Genomic DNA, 20,688 nt, shown 5'->3' on the forward strand with positions numbered 1-20,688 from the left:
TAGCTCAGTGGTAAAGCACCTGTTCTGCACGCCAAAGGTCCCAGGTTCAAGCATCAGCTTGCAAGGGAGGTTAAAAATGTTGTGACGTGGGGTTTGTGATTTCAGCTCTCTTGACATAACATGCTGGAGACAGTTCTCTAGTAACAGCTCTTTATTAAAGTGAACAAGACTGAAGACTGAGGAGAGGAAAGCTACATTTATAGGGACAGGGGACTAGCTAGGAAGGGATACATTTTGGAGGGAACAATATCAAGCAATCACAGTGCTGCCTTTTGGAGGAAACCAATAAGACAGAGGATCCAAATACAGCAGCTTAAATGAACCAATAGTAGCTGTACCCTCTGGAACCAAAAGGCAGTTACTTTATCCTAATGCAAATACAGACAATAATAATACAGATATAAAATCCTTTGACTCAATACACAACACCCCTCCCCCCCTAGTGAGCACAGCAGATGTAATCCCTCAGGTACTGTGGGGTCCTACAACTTCTACCTGATCTCCTGACAACAGGTGTTGCAGGTTCTGGATTGGGTGTTACCTGTGGTGGAGGGGCTGCTCTAGGGGTTTCGTCAGGAACAGATGGAGTCCCAGACATCTCAGGGTCCCCGACCTGTACCTCGTCATCCTGAGGACTAGCAGACCCTGGTTCATTTGCTGAAGCCCCTGGTGACTGCACCTCTGGGCCATCTTCACTCTGGTCTCGCAGCTGTGCGTCATTAGCCAGGGATGAATTATCTGACTCCTCCCTGCTGAGCGCCCGGCGCCTCAGCTGATCTATATGTCTCTTCCAAACTTGCCCATTTTCCAAGGTCACATAATAGGACACAGGTCCACTAGCCCGGGTGATCACACCGGCCACCCACCGCGGACCTCGTGAATAGTTCCTCACCCAGACCAGATCTTCAGGGGCGAGATACCTTGTTGTGTCAGTCTCAGCCTGGGGGGTTGCTCTTGAATTACGGTTTGGCATTTTATCTGGGTGGACATAATCCAGCACCGTTACCAGTCTTCTACCTAAGAGCAGCTCGGCTGGCAACTTGCCCGTCGCAGTACACGGCGTCGCATGCTGCAAAAATAACATTCGCGCAATGCGAGCCGACCAGTTACCCTCCATTAAGCGCGCAATGGATTCTTTGGCTGTTCTTACCATGCGCTCAGCCTGCCCATTGGAGGATGGGTGAAAGGGCGCGGATGTGACCCCTCTTATAAAGTTATCAGCCAAGAATGCCCTGAATTCTTGGGATACAAAAGCTGCCCCATTATCTGATACAATGGTCTCAGGTAACCCGTGGGTAGCAAACAGCTGCCTCAACACCTTGATTACGGCAGCTGATGCCATGCTAGGGACCATCGCCACTTCTAACCATTTGGAATATGCATCAACGATAACCAAAAAGACCTTCCCTTGGAATGGCCCCGCAAAATCTATGTGCAGCCGGCTCCAGGGAGTCCTGGACTGCTCCCACCAGTGGACTGGTGCTCTGGCCACTTCTGGCCGCACCTCTTGGCATGCCTTGCATGTTCGTACCCATTGTTCTATGTTCTGGTCCATTCCAGGCCACCACACATAACATCGGGCTAGCGACTTCATCCTGACCATTCCCGGGTGTCCCATGTGAAGCGTCTCAAGAACCCTGTTTCTCAGTGGTGCTGGGATGATCACCCTATCTCCCCATAGGAGACAACCCTTATGCATGGACAATTCGTGCTGCCTTGTCGCATAAGGCCTGAATTTTTCTTCATGCGGACCACCTGGCCACCCCCTCCCCACCCAAGTGAGCACACGGGAGAGAACAGCATCTTTCCTAGTTTTCTCAGCTATATCCGTAGCTGTTACAGGAGCCCCCGGAAGTGTTTCTAGCATCATAATGTGCTCCGCCGGAGCAGGATCCTCATTGCTCCCGCCAGGAAGGGGCAATCGACTCAGCGCATCAGCATGGCACAACTGTTTCCCCGGCACATGGGTCAAGGTGTACTGGAACCCATTCAGGAATATTGACCAACGCAACATTCTGGGGGAGAGAATTTGTGGCGTTTGTTTGTTTGGGTTGAACAACCCTAACAGTGGTTTGTGGTCCGTTTCAATGGAGAAATGGCGACCGTACAAATAATCATAGAACCTTTTGATTCCGGACACAATAGCCAGTGCCTCTTTATCAATTTGAGCATAGTTGCGCTCTGTGGGCGACAACGTACGGGAATAGAAAGAGATGGGCTTTTCCGACCCATCCGGTTCCCTATGACTCAGCACAGCCCCCAGACCGTATTGAGAGGCATCACATGCCAGGACCAGCGGCTTTGACTCATCATAATGAGCAAGGACGCTCCTGCTACTCAGCATTCCTCGCAAGGAGTCAAAAGCCTTCTGCTGCTCCCGCCCCCATCGCCACACATTCTTTTTCTGCAATAGTCTATGTAATGGTTCAGCTACCGAAGCTTTCTGGGGTAAGAACGAATGATAAAAGTTAATAAGTCCCAGGAATGACTGCAACTCCGTCTTGTTCTGTGGTCGTGGTGCCTCGATGATGGCCTTAATCTTAGCATCTGTGGGGTGGATGCCTGATGCATCAATTTTAAACCCCAAGAAATCCACAGTTGGCACCCCAAAACTGCATTTTTCTTTTTTCAGTTGCAACCCCACCTCCTTGAACTTGAGCAACACTGCACGGACACGCGCAACCAGTTCCTGTGGGTCTTTTCCAGCAATCAAAACGTCATCAAAAAATGGCAAGACCCCCGGCAGACCTCTTAACAGGCGTTCCATGAGCCCTTGAAAAATCCCTGGGGCCACACAAACTCCGAACTGTAATCTGTTAACTCTGAACGCCCCTTTATGTGTGACAATAGTCTGTGCTTCCGCTGATTGTGGGGTTACTGGCAGCTGTTGGTAAGCTTGTGCCAGGTCAATTTTGGCGAACACCTTGCCCCCAGCCAGTTTAGCCAACAGATGTGATACAACTGGAATGGGGTATGAGTTTCCCCTGAGTGCCTTATTGATAGTACATTTGTAATCTGCACATATCCTGACTTCCCCATTTGCTTTAAGGGGCGTGACGATTGGAGTCTCCCACTTAGCAGAGTCCACGGGTGAGAGAACTCCCTGCTTGACCAATTTATCCAGCTCTGCCTCGATCTTGGGTTGCAGTGCAAATGGCACTCGCCTTGGTTTGAGTCGGATTGGGGCCACACCGGGGTCCAACTCGAAGTCAACTGGGGGCCCTTTATAACAACCCAGTTTTCCATTAAAGAGACCAGCAAATTCCTTGCATAATGCCTCGCTCATCTCAGGGCAGGTTTGGATTGAATTAAGCCCTGAGATACTCAGTCCCAGGGCGGGGAACCAGTCAGTGCCCAGGAGACTGGGGCGACTGCCCTTCGCAATCACCAGTTTGAGTACAGCCTGTTTGTCCCGGAACTGTACTCTCACGGCACACATTCCCATAACATGGATGCGGCCTGCTGAGTACGACTGCAAGGTTGCCGGGAAGGGCTCCAGAGGGGGCAACTTACCCCTGGGGAAGAATGTCTTCGCGGTCTGGTCCGACACGATGGTGAATGCAGATCCGGAGTCCACCTCCATGTCGCACTGCTGACCCTCAATCTTCACCTTGACGTGTGCCTTGCCTTGCGCTGGAAACTGCACGGCCCTCCCGTTGATCTCCGTTACGTAGTGGCAGTCCTTTAGAAAACGAGTTGCTGTGGGCGGTCTGCGATGCTCCAGTCTAGGTGCTCCTGTTGCTCCCGACGCCGCCGATCTACAGACCCTGGCGATGTGACCCGTCTTTCCGCACGTCCGGCACATAGCATCCCTGAAACGACAACTCTTCCGCTCATGGTTTCCGCCACAACCTGGGCAACTGCCTCGGCGATCTCTGTGCACTGTGCAGGCCTGACGCACCGACTCGACCCCACGGACTGGGCTCTGGCTCGGAGTAGCCTCTAGCTCGTCCATGGCATGCGCAACTTCTATCTGTGGCTTAGTGGCCTTGCGACTGGCATCAAGCTCCTCTCTTTCATAATTCTCCGTGGCGGTGGCCTCTTTCAAGGCTGAAGCAAGGGTAACCTCTTCTTTAGCCACGATGCGTCTTCTGGCTTTCTTGCTGCTCAGACCACCAATAAACCGATCCAGGAGAGTCTCTTCCAGATTTTGGAAGCCGCAGTGCTGAGCGAGCTTCCGGAGTTCAGCCAGAAATGTGGATACAGACTCCCCAGCATGCTGCTGCCTCTTATGGAACTCCATCCGCCGGGCCATCTTGGTCTCAGTAGGCGCCAAGTGGCTTGTTAGGCAGGCAAGAATATCTTTGAGAGATGTCTCACTCAGCTTCGCTGGAGCAAGTAATGCCTTGGCCAGCTTGAAGGTCTCGGGCCCACAGTAGCTCAGGAATGTGGCCCTTCTTTTGCTGGCATCGGTGATCCCTTGAGCCACTGCAAAGAACTCGAAGCGTTCGACGTAGTCTTCCCATGTGTGGGGCTCTGATGGCTGGAAGGGCTCCAATACCCTTGGACTCTCCATTGTCCTAGCGGGCAGGGTCGTCTTCTCAGCTGGCCAGTGAGTCTTGTTCTAAGCTGCAATCCGGACTCTGAGGCAGGGCTGTGTTTAACCGCTCCTCAGCATTCCGGATCCCATCCTCGTCGCCAGTTGTTGTGACGTGGGGTTTGTGATTTCAGCTCTCTTGACATAACATGCTGGAGACAGTTCTCTAGTAACAGCTCTTTATTAAAGTGAACAAGACTGAAGACTGAGGAGAGGAAAGCTACATTTATAGGGACAGGGGACTAGCTAGGAAGGGATACATTTTGGAGGGAACAATATCAAGCAATCACAGTGCTGCCTTTTGGAGGAAACCAATAAGACAGAGGATCCAAATACAGCAGCTTAAATGAACCAATAGTAGCTGTACCCTCTGGAACCAAAAGGCAGTTACTTTATCCTAATGCAAATACAGACAATAATAATACAGATATAAAATCCTTTGACTCAATACACAACAAAAAATAATAAAAATGTTTCTTCAACTATGTTTGAAGCAAGAGGTAGAACAAGCAAGTAGTAGGTCCCTTGCATGAAAAAGAGGGGAAAACAACAGACAGAAGGTGGAACTGCTCAACATCTATTTTGCCTCTATTGTCACTGTAGTGAAGTTGGGGAAATTTTTTATGTATGTTTACATACACTCCCTTTTACTTTCCCAAGCACTTTTGACACGCTGGGCCTTTAATCACCTAGGGCTGATAGCCTCCTGAGCCCATTACACATCCCTTCACAGGCAGCAGATCAGATAAAGATTTTCTTCCTGGTTTGACACAGGAGGCAATTAAACTGACAGGAGAAGGACACTCATCTTAAGGGGCAAAAAGGCACATTCCCAGGATTTTGGGAGCTTTGCTCATCCCAGAATGCATTGCGTTAAGAAGCAAGGTTTTTAAACATACATAATTTTTCCCCCAACTTCACTACAGTCACCCAAAAGGAAAGCAGTGCCCAACCTGCTGATAACAGAATAAAGGATGCCAGGAGGAAGTTGCAGCCCAATATAAGAAACGAGGTGGTCAGGGAACACCTAGCTAATTTAAATGAATTCAAATCTCCAGAGCCTGGTGTCATGGTCCTGCCTGGACCTGTACAGCACCAGTGGATGTTTTCAAGATCGATTGGTGCTGCACCAATGACACGTAGTATCCCAGGCTGCAGCTCCCCTAGACTGCCAGCTGGATACTTGCTATTTCCCTTCTCAGATGACACAGACCAGGATATGATTTAAAAACAACAAGTTTAGTTTATTTATTGGTACATATGCGTGCGGTTACTGGATTGATAATATTGTACATGAACTTAAAACGTTGCCTATACCGGCCTATACCTTCTAAGTTATACAACACAACTAGTTTTATATCACACTGCTATCCTGTCTGTATGTTCCTACCCCCCAATACTCCACCTAGCTCTCTGACTCTCACTACCCAACCAACTCTGACTTCACTAGCTCAACTCCAACTCCAACTGCAACTGAACTCCAACTCTCCCAACTGCCACTCGGGAGGGGGTTTTTATCCCTTGACTGAGCCCGCTCCTGTGGGTTCTAACTGTTCCAAGCTTAACCCCATACACGATGGGTCCTGACTCAGGGCGATTCACCACACCTGGTGAGCTGCGTCCAAGGAAACTAAAGGAGCTTGCAAATGTAATCTTAGCCTGTTTATAATATTTGAAAATTCTTGAAGAGCAGGTGAGGTCCTTGAAGACTGGAGGTGGGCAAATGTTGTTTCCATCTTCAAAAAGGGGAAAGTAGAAGACCCAGGTAACTACTGACCAGTCAGCTTGATGTAAATACCAGGAACGTCCCAAAACAGATAAACAGTCTGTGAGCACTTAGAAACTGATGTTTTTATTACTAAGACCCAGGATGGGTTTCTCAAAAGCAAGTCATGCCAGACAAATAATTTCTTTTTTTTTTATAGAGTCGCAAGCTTGGTGAATAACGGGAATGCTGTGGATGTAGTGTGTATTGATTTCAGTAAGGCTTTTGACACATTCCCCATGATATTCTTGTGAAAAAGCTGGCAAAATGTGGTCTAGGGTGAGGTAATGGTTGGGTGGACTTGTAGCTGATTGATCAACCAAACCCTAATGGCTCCTCAACATCCTGGGAAAAAGTCACAAGTGGGGTACCAAATGGTTCTGTGCTGGGGCCCATAGCTGTCAACCCTCCCTTTTTTTGCGGGAAACTCCCTTATTCCAAGCCACACCTTTCAGCCTTCCTTTTTTTTTTGCTGGAGATTCCCTTATTCCTGCGCCGTTTCCTGCTGCTATCCCAGATGGTTAGATATACCAGACTGTCCCCGGGTCAGGTGAGGCTGCTGCTGATCCCTTATTTTCAAATCTGAAAGTTGACAGCTATGCCTGGGCCCACTGTAGTTCAACATCTTAACTAATGACTTGGATAAAGGAATTGAGGGGATGTTCATCCAATCTGCAGATGACATCAAACTGGGATGGGTAGCCAATGTCACTGAGGACAGAATTGAGTTAAGATGACCTTACCAGATTGGAGACCTGGGCCAAAACTAACAAAATGAATTTCAGCAAGGACAAATGTAGGGTTGTACACTTAGACAGCAAGAACCAGCTACACAAATATAACATGGGGGACACCTGGATTGCCAGCAGTACATGTGAAAAGGATCTCATAGACCACAAGCTTAAGATGAGTCAACAGTGTGATGCAGCAACAATTTTTTAAATGCTATTCTAGGTTGCATCAACATAATGGTACCTCGGGTTAAGAACTTAATTTGTTCTGGAGGTCCGTTCTTAACCTGAAATTGTTCTTAACCTGAGGTACCACTTTAGCTAATGGGGCCTCCCGCTGCTGCTGCGACGCTGCTGCTGCACGATTTCTATTCTCATCCTGAAGCAAAGCTAACCCAAGGTACTATTTCTGGGTTAGCGGAGTCTGAAACCTGAAGCGTCTGTAACCCGAGGTACCACTGTATAGTTTCTTGATCAAGGGAAGTAATAGTCCTGCTGTAATCTCCTTTGGTCAGACCTTAGCTGGAGTAACCTGTCCAGTTCTGGACATCACAATTTAAGGATATTGTCAAGCTAGAATGTGTGCAGAGGAAGATGACCAAGATGATCAAGGGTCTGGAAACAGCCTTATGAGGAATGGTTGAGAGTTGGATATGTTTAGCCTGGAAGAGAGACTGATATAGCAATCTTCCGGTATTTAAAGGGCTATCACATGTAGCAAGCTTGTTCAGCGCCGTCTTAAGCGCCCCTGTCGCCATGGTGCGCCGGATCTCTCCGGCGCCCTATGGCGCCCCTGTCGCCCTTCCGCCCAGTTTCCCAGCGCGGTGGGCGGGTGGGCGCGGCGCTGCTGCGCAGCGGGCGGGCAAGCACAGCGCGATCTCTCCGGCGCCCTCCCGCCCCGTTTCCCAGCGCGGTGGGCAGGTGGGCGCCGCGCACAGCTGCGCAGCAGACCGGTCGGCCAGCGGGTGGGCGCAGCTCGCGGCGCCCTCCTGACAGGCCAGCGCCATGGTGCCCTGCGCCACCGGGGGTCTACGACGAGCCAGCCCTGAGCTTGTTTTCTCCTGCTCTGGAGGGACCCAAACCAATGGCTTCAAGTTACAAGGACAATTCTGACTAAACACCAGGAAGTACTTTCTGATGGAAAGAGCTGTTTGACTGTGGAACAGACTCCCTCAGGTGGACGACTCTCCTTGCTTCCTTGCAGGTTTTTAAGCAGAGGGGTGGATGGCCACCTGCCCTGGGTACTTTAGTTGAGATTCCTGATTTGCAGGGAGGTGGACTAGATGCCCATCAGGGTCCCTTCCAATCCTACCATTCTATCATGCTATGTGGTCCCATGCTTCTGCGATGTTGCATCATTCAAAGCAATTTTAGAGCATCCCTTTTTTGTAAAACCATGAGAACTGGCCAGGAAGCAGCATTGTGTCAAGTAGCAAAGGCATTCACACTGGGTTGTATCCAATGAGTCCTACTCAAAGTAGACCTACTGAAAATAAAAAACCTAACATGCCCATTTATTTCAGTGGATCTGTGTATAAAACTTCAAGTTGAATATACAATTATTTTGATGACATACTTGGGGACTGCCAAGTTGTTTGTGAGGCTATGTAGCTCAGTGGCTGAATCAATTATCATAGGCTGAAAGTACCTTCTTCAGTCTCCCATTAGTTATCTCAGCTGACTGGAAAGTCCTCTTAACAGTCCAAACAGGCAATACTAAAGTAGTCAGGCTTGCTATATATACAGAACTCTATATTCATAAAATGCTTGTGGTTTGTTTTTCTGTGCAAAAACAACAGAGCAGTTCAGCATTTCAATGTGCACAAGCAGCAGCCAGCTCTCCAGTCCTCCTGCTTATGCAGCCCTTCCCCTAGTGAAAATGTTACCTTTTACCCTAGGCTATTTTCTACACATGCTCTTCTACTCTCTATCCAGGCAAACAAGAAGCATTAGCAGATTCTGCACATTCTGGCTGTGTAGCTTTATAATGCATTTGTTATCTGCCCTCTCAGGCTTCAAAAAGCAGTTGTGAGGAGCCTATGGCCCTCCAAACTCCCAGAAGGAAAGATGTGGGGCTTGTCATGGACACAATGACATGTGATTAATGATAGCCAAGACATCAATCTTGATTGTTGCACCATTTGAAGAGAGATCAAGGGATTAAGTTCAAATGCTCTGAAGAAAGCTGTTATGGAGAGAAGTTATCAGATGCAGGGAGAATCTTGCAGCGAGGAACCACCATCAGAGAGCCAGCATAAACCGGTACTCTTAATCTGGGGAACCTGCACATGCAGCTGCTGGGTGACCTTGGGCTAGTCACACTTCTGTGAAGTCTCTCAGCCTCACTCACCTCAAAGAGTGTTTGTTGTGGGGGAGGAAGTGAAAGAATGTTAGCCGCTTTGAGACTCCTCAGGTAGTGATAAAGCGGGATATCAAATCCAAACTCTTTCTTCTAACAGCCTTGAAGGTTAGCCTTCAGGACAGCTAAACCTCCCTTCTTTTAATTACTTTTGAGATCCGATGAATTACGACTGGGGTGATTGCAAATTCATTTTATCCAGAATGTGAACTGAAGGCCGGCATAAGAAGGCATTAACTAACAGGCTGGGGGGGGGGGGAGAGAAGCATGTCTTATTTGTGGTTAAGAAAGATTATAAATGGTTAAGAATGTGGGAGGCAGATGATGGAGAAAACCTCCACATAGGTGCCTGGAGTGAAACAAACAATTGAGTTATGCTGCTGGTGTAGAATGAAACCACTGACACATTAAGAAACATATTGAGATGGCAGAGAAAGGATCCTGTGTGCAAGTTGAACTCAGCAGAAAAAGCTACCAAGACTCTGGCAATTCTTCTATAAGAATGGAAGTAGAAATGGAAGGAAATTAAGCTGGGAAATGGGATTGGAAGATATTTAACTGGGTACAAATTAATGAACATACAATAAATTAATTAAATATGGATTATTCTATTAATGGGTGTTGGAATTTCTTTGGAGATAAAATTCATCATACAGTACCAGCGGAAGGACTGTTCTTGACATATAGCAACATCAACATTTTAACTTTTTGTGTGGAAAGAAAACGAACTTGAGATGTCACGAGGTTGAGGTTTGGGGAAACGCTGCCTAGTAGATTGAGGAACAGCTGCATATCATCCTGGAGTGAACACTTTTAATAATCTTTATATACATAATTGACAGACGGAGAATTGAAAGTCCTTTCTGTTTACTGTTTTCTATTTTTCTTTCTTCTTCTACCCACTTTACTCTTTGTCCTCTACTGTGGGTTAATGAGCGTACGCACAGGAAGATAATGGATGGAAGGTTAAAGACAGAGAGGGGCAGGAACGGAAGATCAGATGATCTTTCAGAAAGCCTCTTCTGAAGCATCATGTTTTCAAAAGTCTGCACGAGGGGCTTGTTTCAAAAAAGGAAAACTGCTATGTTGCTAATCACATAACTTACTTTTTAAGAGTTTTCTTCCCATCAATGTAATATTGATTAGTCCTAATGGTACTAACTCCCATACTGAGAAAGCAAACTAAAGTGGTGGGGTCGGACATGTTTTTATTTCATTTTTCCAGTGAAGACTATCAGCCCCCTTGTGTACACATTAAGTTTTATTGTAACAAAGCAACTTGTACACTTTTTAACATTCAGAACTGAGCAACTTTCTTTTTCCAGTAAAACAAAATTCTTTTGAAAAAACAAAACAAAGAACAAAATTACAATAGAGAATGTAAATTCCAAATAAAGTTCTACAGGTTCTGCTGATTCTCCATCAAGTGGCAGGGCTCAACTGTGATTAAAAAAAATCTCCTAAGTGTCATATTTTAAACTGCAAGGATGTTTATTGGGATTAAACATGCCAAAGGAGACGTATTGTTTTGTTCAAATCCCCCTTTAACCCACCCCAACATCTGAACCCCACCCTTGCTTACATTGTCTATAGAAGTAGACAGATACATGTTGGTAAATGCTGTCCATATTCACATAGAGACACAGTGTAATCTCTGAGCCCAATATACAGAGAAAGGAGGAAAAAGCTAGATTCTATGCACTACTACACTGGGGCCTAGCACTCTTCAGCTTCCAGCAGAGTGAAGGGAGGAGAAGGCTCTTCCCCACAGAACAGTGTGTTGATTTTATTAAAGTTTTTGTTTTGTTTTGTTTAAAAAGAGGAAGTGGGCAGGGTAACAAAATGAGTAAAGATTTAATTTCCACCAAATGCTGCTTGATATTTTCTGCAAAATTATTTGTGAACCATGGTGAAGAAGAGAGGAAAAAAAGACCTCAGGAGAACAAGGCGACTGAGCACGAAAGGGATGGGGGGGAATAGACAGCAACTTGCTCCCAGGGACTGGAGATGGGGGAAATTGGGAGGAAAGAGGGTGGTTGGAATCTGTCAGTGTTCAGTCATCTTCTCCTTCATCCTCCTGTTGAAAGAAATGAAACATTTAAACACACTGCTAAGTAATCATCACAAGAATCCAAATTTCATACCATCCATTCCCTCCCCACTTTTACTTTTCAGGAGAGGCTCTACCACACTCTTTTCTGCTCTACTTAAGACACCACAAAGCAAAGCTGTTATCCCTGACAATGCTTGCTAAGGGGCCTGTCCCAATAAACATAGCTGGACATAGCTTCTGCTCCTGTACTGTTCAAAACACTGATCTTCCACATGATCCTTCAAATTACACAGCTACTTAACCCAAGTCACTCAAGACTACGGCATGCAGAGAAGATGCCATGGCAAAGATGACTGGTTTTACTCTTCCTAAGCCTATTTACAAGCCATTGCTAAATGGCAAGTGTCATTCCAACCTCTCCTTCTTCTCCCTCGTCATCATCTTCATCTTCTTCGCCCTCATCTTCGTCACCTTCCTCATCAATGTCCTCCAAGCCTTCTTCCTCATCATCGTCATCTTCCTCTCCCTCACCTTCTTCATCATCCATATCAGGAACCTTATTTGAAGAACAATAAAACTTTAGCATGTTTATCTTAAATTACTCAACTTCCCCCACTCCTAGAAGCATGATGCAAACTCATTTAAAGACTCTTACCAAGTAGTACTGTAATGGGTTCGGCCAGATGTCATCTTTAATGACCTCGCCTAGTTCATCGGCACCAGCATCAGAATGGTCAGTGAACCAGGTGAAGAAGCTCTCCGGTTCTTCATGCTGCCTCTTTCTGCTGGCCTTGTTTTGTGACTGACTTGAGCGCTTTGTGAGATCCTTACACACAAAAAAGCCAACAGAAACATCAAAACTTCATTCTGAAAGTGAGTCTTTCCATTGAAAAGATATTCAGTTTAATTTAGGAGTTTGCTAATCCATCATCTTTATTCAGAAACTGTAAAGCACTGGGCCACTTACTGAACAAGATTATGGAGCAGCAGCATCAAACTGCTTTTGATATTCCTCACCAAATTCAGAGAAAACATCATTTAGGAGCACAAGATTAAGGGCCCTCAGATGGTACAGATGAACTGTCCATTCTGAAGTAGTTCTACTTGCACAGCACTTTAACAGTCAAGGCTTCCTCATAAAGAACCCTGAGAACTGTAGTTTGTTAAGGATCTCCCATCTCTCAGTACCCTTAAGGGTTCTTTACATGGTGTAGATATGAGGCAACACTCTCACATGGCAGAGAATTCCAGATTGTTGAATGAAACACAGCTTTTCATTAGGAATATCCCATGGCCACAACTGTACTTTTTCAGCAGGCCACATACCAGCAACACAAAATTAGAGGTTTCTACAAACACACCTCCCTTTCCATTCAGGCAAGCAAGTGGAATCATCCTAGCTCAGGGAAACATCCCAGGCAAGAGGGGCCCACATGTTCCTGATACCTGCCATACTAAAGAAGGTGGTGAACGAGGCCATTCCAGTTTCTTTGTTATTTCTGGTTCTCTCCATTAAAACACTGGCTGGGTGTGGAGGGGAGAGAGGAAAGATGCGAACAGATTTGCATCTAATATGAATCTTCAGACAATTTTAGGCCACAGAAGACATAACAACTGAGTTACTAAAATCCGACTTCTAAGCCTCCTCTATTATTTTTATGGGGTTGCTCAGAGCCAACCTGATTACATTCAGGTTCAGATACTCAGTCATGACACTGAATGGGTGACCTTAGGTCAGTCACTCTCACAGCCTAACCTTCTTCACAAGATTGTTGTGAGGACACAAGGGAGGAACTATGTATGTCACTGTGCTCCCAGGAGGAAGAGCAGGATAAAGATTGAATAAATTGATAAATAAACTAAAACAATTAGTTTTTAATATCTTTATATGTTTGTCCCTTTTCCATCTCCCAGCAGTACCATACTGTTTTGCAAACCACCTCCCTTCACACTATACAAAAGGGTTGTGCCCAACTAAGTTGTACTCACAGTAGACAAATGGAATGCACCTAAATGAATAGTGTTCATTCATTTCAATGGTTCTACTTAAAGTATAACTACGGTAATACTGGATATAACCCATAGGTTGGCATCCACATGTATTATTTGCTTCCAAAAGTTCTCACAGCAATCTCAGGAGCTCATGAATTCCATCCCCTGAAACACCGGATCACCTAAAATCCATCAGATGCAACCATGCTTTCTTTCACCCATGCAAGGAGGAAAGCGAGTCTGGGATCAACTATCCCACAAAACCAACAGGGATTCAAAGAAATCTGCAGCTACATACCTTTCCAGATTTCCATTTGATTTCACTTGATTTTGATGATGGGTCCCCAGTCTCATTCAGATGAAACTCTTTGGAGAGCATCTTGTTTTCAAAATATGGATTCTCATCAAAATACTGCAGTCAAGAGAACGTAAGAACGTCAGTACCACTACATGGCATAGATATTTCAAAGAACGGCCTCAGGGAGCACCAGGCTGTTCTTCCAGCCATCCACAAACGTGGTAACGAAGGTGCAGCACACCTTTACTTACAAAATCTATTCTGTAACCTGATTTGATGTCTTCAAACTCCGTCACCTCCACCCTGGTCAAATAATGCAGCGCTTCTTCATCTTCTTCTCCCAACAGTGCAGATACTATCAGAGAATTACAAAGTTTCCATCACATGTGTGTTTTACGTATTCATCAGCAGAAGCACCACCACCCTACAGAATTTCATTTCCTAACCTGCTCTGAAACATATATTGCTGTCGGGTTCTCCAACTTCATCCACATACTGTACAGGAAATCAACTAATATAAACTCAGTTCTAATAAATTATTTCTGACTTGTTTTTATAGAATGCTGAGGCCTGAAGCTAAAGTGAAGTGGGCTGCATCCGACAACAAACCCCTCCCTGCCACAGTCTCCTCCCCACCAGGAACTTTTTCAGAAATTCCACTGATGGAAGCTGTGCTTTCACCTCAACAACACTGCTCAATATAGCCAAATAATACAAAAGAAAGCCAATGTTTAGGAATTTGAATAACAGGTTTTGCATTAAAGAAAGAGTTCTTCTGCATTGTTTTTCATAGGCTGTCATCTTGTTGTTACTGTTATTATCTTTTGTTATATCTGCCTTTTTCCCAGTCCAGGTGGCTTACAAAGATAAAACAGAACAAGCTAAAAACATAGAAAAGATAATTAATAAAATCTAAGTAAACATCAATCAGTATCGCAAGTCACTTTGAGAAATTAGTACAAATTAATTTATAAAATAAATATTTAGAATGTATAGCACTTTAACATACCTTGTGGGTGGTTGACAAATGTTGTTACCCAAAAGTTCGGGATTTTGGCGATCAATTCTGACCTCTTCTGGAAGAATGGTTGGCGGAGTTTATTGTACTTTTGTTCTACTTTCAAAATTTCCTCACTGGCTTGTTCATTCAGTCTATAGCAAAGACAAGATCCAAACAAAATGGGAGATCCAAAGTGTAGGGCTAAGTATCAAAACAGCATGACATATAGAACACTAAATAGCAGGATTAGTTTATTTCAATCTCGAACAACCTGAAAATTTAATCTGAAACCAATGGGACCAGGTCTTTGACACACTGTTAAATAAGGGTGATGTTTTTTGCCCAAATAAGCAACAATCTATCTATCCTTCCAGATCAGAGCCCAATACAGAACCTCATGTTACAAGGAGGACGTCCTTTGAATAGCTTTGGGTAATGAGCTCCACTAACCCAAAAGTAGATACCACCCCTAGTTGCAAACTTTGCCCTGGGATGTGATTGAAGTTGTGCGCAGCAGCAGCAGCGGGAGGCCCCATTAGCGAATGTGTACCTCATGTTAAGAATGGTTTCGGATTAAGAACAGACCTCCAGAACAAATTAAGTTTGTAACCAGAGGTACCACTGTATCTGAATGATGATGAATTCAGTCCTAATTGTATAGCAGTAAACATTCTCAAGTGGCATTGATTGAATCAAATCACCTATTACCATATTGCACAGCATCTCCTATATAGATCTCAATTTTAACATTGGTTCTAAATTCTCTGCTTCAGCCTCTCAACCTTGGGTCCATAGATGTGGTTGGACTACAACCCCCATCATTCCTAGCCATCTCGACCTGTGAGCAAGGATGATAGGAGTTGTAGTTCATTAACATCTGGGGACCCAAGGCTGAGAAAGGCCACTCAGAAAACTCAGTTTGCCCCACATGTGATTGCTGACAGTAGGTATGCATGCAAGGAATGAAAAATGAAACAAATTAACCTCCATTCATTTTCCAACCCCTATGAACCAGGTGCATTGTTTCACACTTAAGAAATACCATGAATACTCTTTGTAAAATCCAGAAAGGAGGAGAATGTGTGCAATTTGCAGGTTGCATCTCTCGGTACTGGGGGTGAGCGGGGGGCTTGATTTCCTTCCCCTTCCACACCCATGGCTGGCATTTTATTAAGCAGCACTGACTCACATCACTTAGGAAAATCTCTGTCCAAAATATACAAACTTCTTACTGCTACCAGCAGTTTCGTTTTCAACTTTTGTATTTAATAGATGAAATCAAATAAGCACAGCTCATGTTTTCAAGTTCTGAAGTACATTCCAGCTGCCCTATATTACAACTCTTTATAAGCAAATTATTAAATAGAAGACAAAAAGCTTTTATCAGCTACAGTACATTGTTTGGTAAACCTACATTATTATATTACATACGGGTTAAGGTGCTTGTTAATGTATTCTGAATAAACATATAACACCATCTGAGTTACCTGTCTATTTCATTCTGTACTTCATCAATATGTTCAATTGCTTCCTGTTGCTCTTTGTCTGGAAAAAAAGTGCCTCAAGTCAGATTCTAATTAGCAACACAATAAACACATGTAATGCTTGTTCTCAATACTGTGGATGGAATTTTGATCTGTATTGTTTCTTGATCTGCTTTGCTTTTGACTGTGTATTCATTTGCGCACACTTTCTCCCCCATACACTGAACATGCATTTTAACAAGAAAACATTCCATTTACGTTCTTACGCTCCAAATTTATGCACATTGAAATAGACAAACTTATTCCTAAGTATAAATTCACACACTACTGTCCTGGAAGAATTTGATCCAAAATCTGAGCCCCACAGGGTCTGTGGGTGAAAAGAACTGCTCCCAAGTATTCACAAGATTGTTTTTAATCTATACTTCTAATCTTGCAACTATTCTCACCTAGTGTGACCCATGAGACGGACTTTGCTTCTACATCTCTCATCTGGCCCATCATAATGCCAGTATACTTTAAGAATGTTCATGGCACTTTATATAGATCCACAAGTTGTTGAACTATACAACCCATCAGTTTTATTTAACTGAAAAAAAGCTATGTAATAAAGAGCACACCTGAGAACACATTAATTTCCTGGATTACCATTTTTAAGGCAATAAAAACCCCTGTTGAGCAAGTGAACACGCCACACGATGTTTCCTTAGAAGAAACAATGCTTATTTCTAGTGTGCTTTCAGATAGCTGAAAGAGTGGGAAGTAGTCTATTTAAAAACCCAGAAGGCGGGATTCCACGGACCTCTTAGTCTAGCCTGCATTATTTGGAGACAAATGGGCTTTCCAAAACCTGGGATGAGGGGAATCCCCTCCTCCCTTTGGCATAAGGAAGCCTGCTATTCCAGGCCCCATTCCTTTGGAACATGGCACAATGAATTCTGCACATGCTCTATGTGCAGCGTGGCTTGCTGGCGTGCAACTGCAGGCAACGAAAGCAGGATCACCTTAAAACTCATTCCAGCAAGAAAATCTTTTTTTTAAAAAAGGCGGCTACAGACGGCGGTAGAAGCAACACGTGCGGCAGAGTAACGGACGCTGGGCACTCTTTTGAAGGTTGGTCCCTGCCAGACAATTGTGGGTTTCCTTTTTCCAACAGCATCGTTTAAAAGGGGAGTGCCCCGTTTCTCTCCAATACAATGAAAACATGAATTCATTTTTTAAAGAAATCTGGCGTTGGGCATCTGTAGGTGCGTATTTACATATACAGTATAAACGATTCGGGGGCGGAGATCAAGCCACGGCTTTCGGGGTTTGATCTGAGCCGCCGAAGCCACCATGGCACAGCTGCACGTGGTGGGAAGTTGCGACCCCTCAAACTGCAGGAGGGAAGCCGCCGCTTTGTAGTAAAAAGGACACCCACAAAACGCGCCCCAATCCTCCTCCGCCTATGAAGTACAAAACCTATTTCCGAGCTGCTGCAAGGCATAAGCCATGCGTTGCAGGGAAGGCAATCATGGCGGCAAGCAAAAGCGGGGGGCGGGAAAGAAAGAAAGAAAGCACAGTTGGAGCGCGGCCGGGGAAGATATATTCTCTGTGTGCGAGGAAGCGACATAAAAGGGATTGGAAGCGAAGAACGAGGCCTTCTGATGTTGTTGCCGCCGCCAGAGAGGCGAGAAGAAGAAGAAAGCAGCCAAGGGCGCAAGGAGAGCGAGCGGGCGAGAGCGCGCCGCGCGGGAGACAAAAGGGGCGCTTTAACATGGCCTCCCTCCCTCGCTTGGACGCAGCCGCCGCCGCGGCCTGCACATCCGGCCCACACGAGCGAGCCCCCCCCCACGCTTCGAAGGCGCGCTTCCCTTCGCGCCTCCGGTGGCGGCTGCTGCTGCTGGAGAAGATGGCGGCTGCGGAGGGGGTAAAGGAGAAGAGATTCGGCGTGTGCATCTCTTCCCTCCCACCTCCGGGTCCCGCCCGCCATTCCCGCGCGCCACACAAGCCCCCCTTTCACCCCCGTCTCCGGCACACGCACCTGAGATCTCGTCGGCCCCGTCGTGGTTGGAGTTGAGCTCCTTCTTGCTGACTTTGGCCGGCGGCGCCGACATGTTGGGAGCGAGAAGAGGCGGGGAAATAGAGGGGAGAGATAGGTAGGCAAGGACTGAGCAGAGCAGCCGCGCAGCCTCGCCTCAGACCGGGCTTAGCTGGAGCTGCCGCTGCTCCTCCTTCTCCTAGGTCTTCCTATGCGTGGGAGAAGACGGGGTGGCGGCAGAGCCTGGGCTCCCCTCACGCTATCTCCACACAGCGAGAGCCTCCGCCTCCTCCTCTGCCGCCGCCTCCTCCTGGTTCTGGCGAGGGGAAAGCTGGTTGGGCGCAGGCGCGCATTGGTTTTTATCTCCTTTCCCGCGGCCACCACCAGAGGGATAGTAGAATCGAATTACGCATGCGCACTGGGGACTTTTTCTTCCTCCCGCCCCCTCGCCTACTCCTGTGCGCGTGTGTGAGTGGCCGCGCAAGCGCAGACTCGTCCCTGCGCCTAGAGAACGCGGGTGAGCCAAAGGCACATGCGCAGAAGCTCCAATGTTGCTTTCCCCCAACGGGTGCGAGAAAACCGAGCTTACTGCGCAGGCGCCTTTACTCTTCTCCCCACCTCCATCATGAATGTAAGGCTGTAGCTCCCTGCCCACTGTACCCAGAGAATTCTCTTGCGCAAGCGCATACGTTCTCTGTGCATGGGAAGTACAGTACAGAGGATAATACTGTAACTGCCCGCGGAGGGGCTACAGATAGCGGGAGAGGGATGACAAAGCGCAGGCGCAGAAATATCCTCTATAGGCACAGGTTTTAAAAGATGGGCAACAACTTAAACGCAGGGGCGGATGTGTCGGCTTTAAACCCGCCTCCTCTTCGGATGCTGCTTGGTCGCCATGGATGTGCGTCTATAAGTTAATATTTGCATGTGTATAAATAGGAGTGGGCGCAGCCTTGAATGGAAATACGCTGGGGAAGTGAAAATAGAACGGTGGTCCCTGCGCATGCACAGACATATCACATAAAGATTTTATTTTTCCAAGCACTGACTGGCGCCCAAAAGAGAGCCATGCGCTCTCCAATGAATTCCCCTGTTGTTGTTTAGTCGCGTCCGACCCTTCGTGACCCCATGGACCACAGCACGCCAGGCACTCCTGTCCTCCCGCAGTTTTGTCAAACTCATGTTCGTAGCTTCGAGAACACTGTCCAACCATCTCGTCCTCTGTCGTCCCCTTCTCCTAGTGCCCTCCATCTTTCCCAACATCAAGGTCTTTTCCAAGGATTCTTCTCTTCTCATGAGGTGGCCAAAGTATTGGAGCCTCAGCTTCACGATCTGTCCTTCCAGTGAGCACTCAGGGCTGATTTCCTTCAGAATGGATAGGTTTGATCTTCTTGCAGTCCATGGGACTCTTAAGAGTCTCCTCCAGCACCATAATTCAAAAGCATCAATTCTTCGGCGATCGGCCTTCTTTATGGTCCAGCTCTCACTTCCATACATCACTGCTGGGAAAACCATAGCTTTAACTATACGGACCTTTGTAGGCAAGGTGATGTCTCTGCTTTTTAAGATGCTGTCTAGGTTTGTCATTGCTTTTCTCCCAAGAAGCAGGCGTCTCTTAATTTCGTGACTGCTGTCACCATCTGCAGTGATCAAGGAGCCCAAGAAAGTAAAATCTCTCACTGCCTCCATTTCTTCCCCTTCTATTTGCCAGGAGGTGATGGGACCAGTGGCCATGATCTTGGTTTTTTTGATGTTGGGCTTCAGACCATATTTTGCGCTCTCCTCTTTCACCCTCATTAAAAGGTTCTTTAATTCCTCCTCACTTTCTGCCATCAAGGTTGTGTCATCTGCATATCTGAGGTTGTTGATATTTCTGAGGGGCCAAAGTATTGGACCTGAGGGGCTCATCTTCCAGCGTCATAACTTTTATATGCATGTTGTCTTTGTCCATAGAGTTTTCTTGGCAGGGATACTGGAGTGGCTTGCCAATTCCTTCTCCAGGTGGATCACGTTTGGTCAAAACATAACTTCTCTAAGTTATTTAAGCCCCTTCGCCACGACAAGGCAGTGATCCATGAAGGGGATGAATTCCCCTATCAGTGCAATAATACTGTACTGTATAGACTATATTGCAACTACTTTTTTGTTTGCCGTCCCCACCTTATACTGAAATCCTGCCTTTTCTCCCAGAAGCTCAACTTTATTTATTTAAAAGCGTTTTAATAGGGTTGCCATATTTCCAAAAGTGAAAATGCCTGAAGTTGTTTAGTTTGTTTTTTTAGAGGAACCAAAGTTGTTGAGCTACTTTTATTAAAAGCTAAAAGAATTTTTTTAGTTTTGGAGCTTTTTAAAAGCGTTTTCGGCATGATTTAACCCTCATTGCCAATATTCCAGGGCATTTGCCCAATTTCTGAAAAATAATCCAAGACATATGGCAGCTCTTGTTTAA

At 46.0% G+C, this 20,688-nt stretch overlaps 1 protein-coding gene across 2 annotated transcripts; it reads right to left on the reverse strand.

The window, feature by feature from the left end:
* Positions 1–10,635: 10,635 nt before the first annotated feature.
* Positions 10,636–18,557, reverse strand: SET (SET nuclear proto-oncogene). Of its 2 annotated transcripts, none has more exons than XM_035113294.3 (8): positions 18,243–18,557; positions 16,223–16,280; positions 14,745–14,887; positions 13,987–14,090; positions 13,736–13,849; positions 12,101–12,271; positions 11,917–12,001; positions 10,636–11,469 (listed from the first exon to the last, which is right to left on the reverse strand). In XM_035113294.3, exons 1-8 carry the CDS (start codon positions 18,313–18,315, stop codon positions 11,462–11,464), a joined length of 756 nt encoding a protein of 251 aa, XP_034969185.1. In that variant the 5' UTR covers positions 18,316–18,557; the 3' UTR covers positions 10,636–11,461. The 2 variants fall into 2 exon arrangements, with proteins under 2 accessions (XP_034969185.1, XP_034969184.1); XM_035113293.3 differs by having other exon boundaries at positions 11,861–12,001.
* Positions 18,558–20,688: the final 2,131 nt, after the last annotated feature.

This window comes from Zootoca vivipara, chromosome Z2, assembly GCF_965207765.1.
Source record: "Zootoca vivipara chromosome Z2, rZooViv2.hap1.1, whole genome shotgun sequence".
Lineage (NCBI taxonomy): Eukaryota > Metazoa > Chordata > Lepidosauria > Squamata > Lacertidae > Zootoca > Zootoca vivipara.

Bases quoted from the DNA above. Each gene is read 5' to 3' on its own strand.
- SET (XM_035113293.3), bottom strand. From the start codon at position 18,315: ATGTCGGCGCCGCCGGCCAAAGTCAGCAAGAAGGAGCTCAACTCCAAC. The intron at 16,281-18,242 runs GTGCGTGTGCCG...CTTTTTTTCCAG, and splicing joins CGGGGCCGACGAGATCTCAG to ACAAAGAGCAACAGGAAGCA. The intron at 14,091-14,744 runs GTATGTTAAAGT...ATTCTCTGATAG, and splicing joins ATTTGTCAACCACCCACAAG to TATCTGCACTGTTGGGAGAA.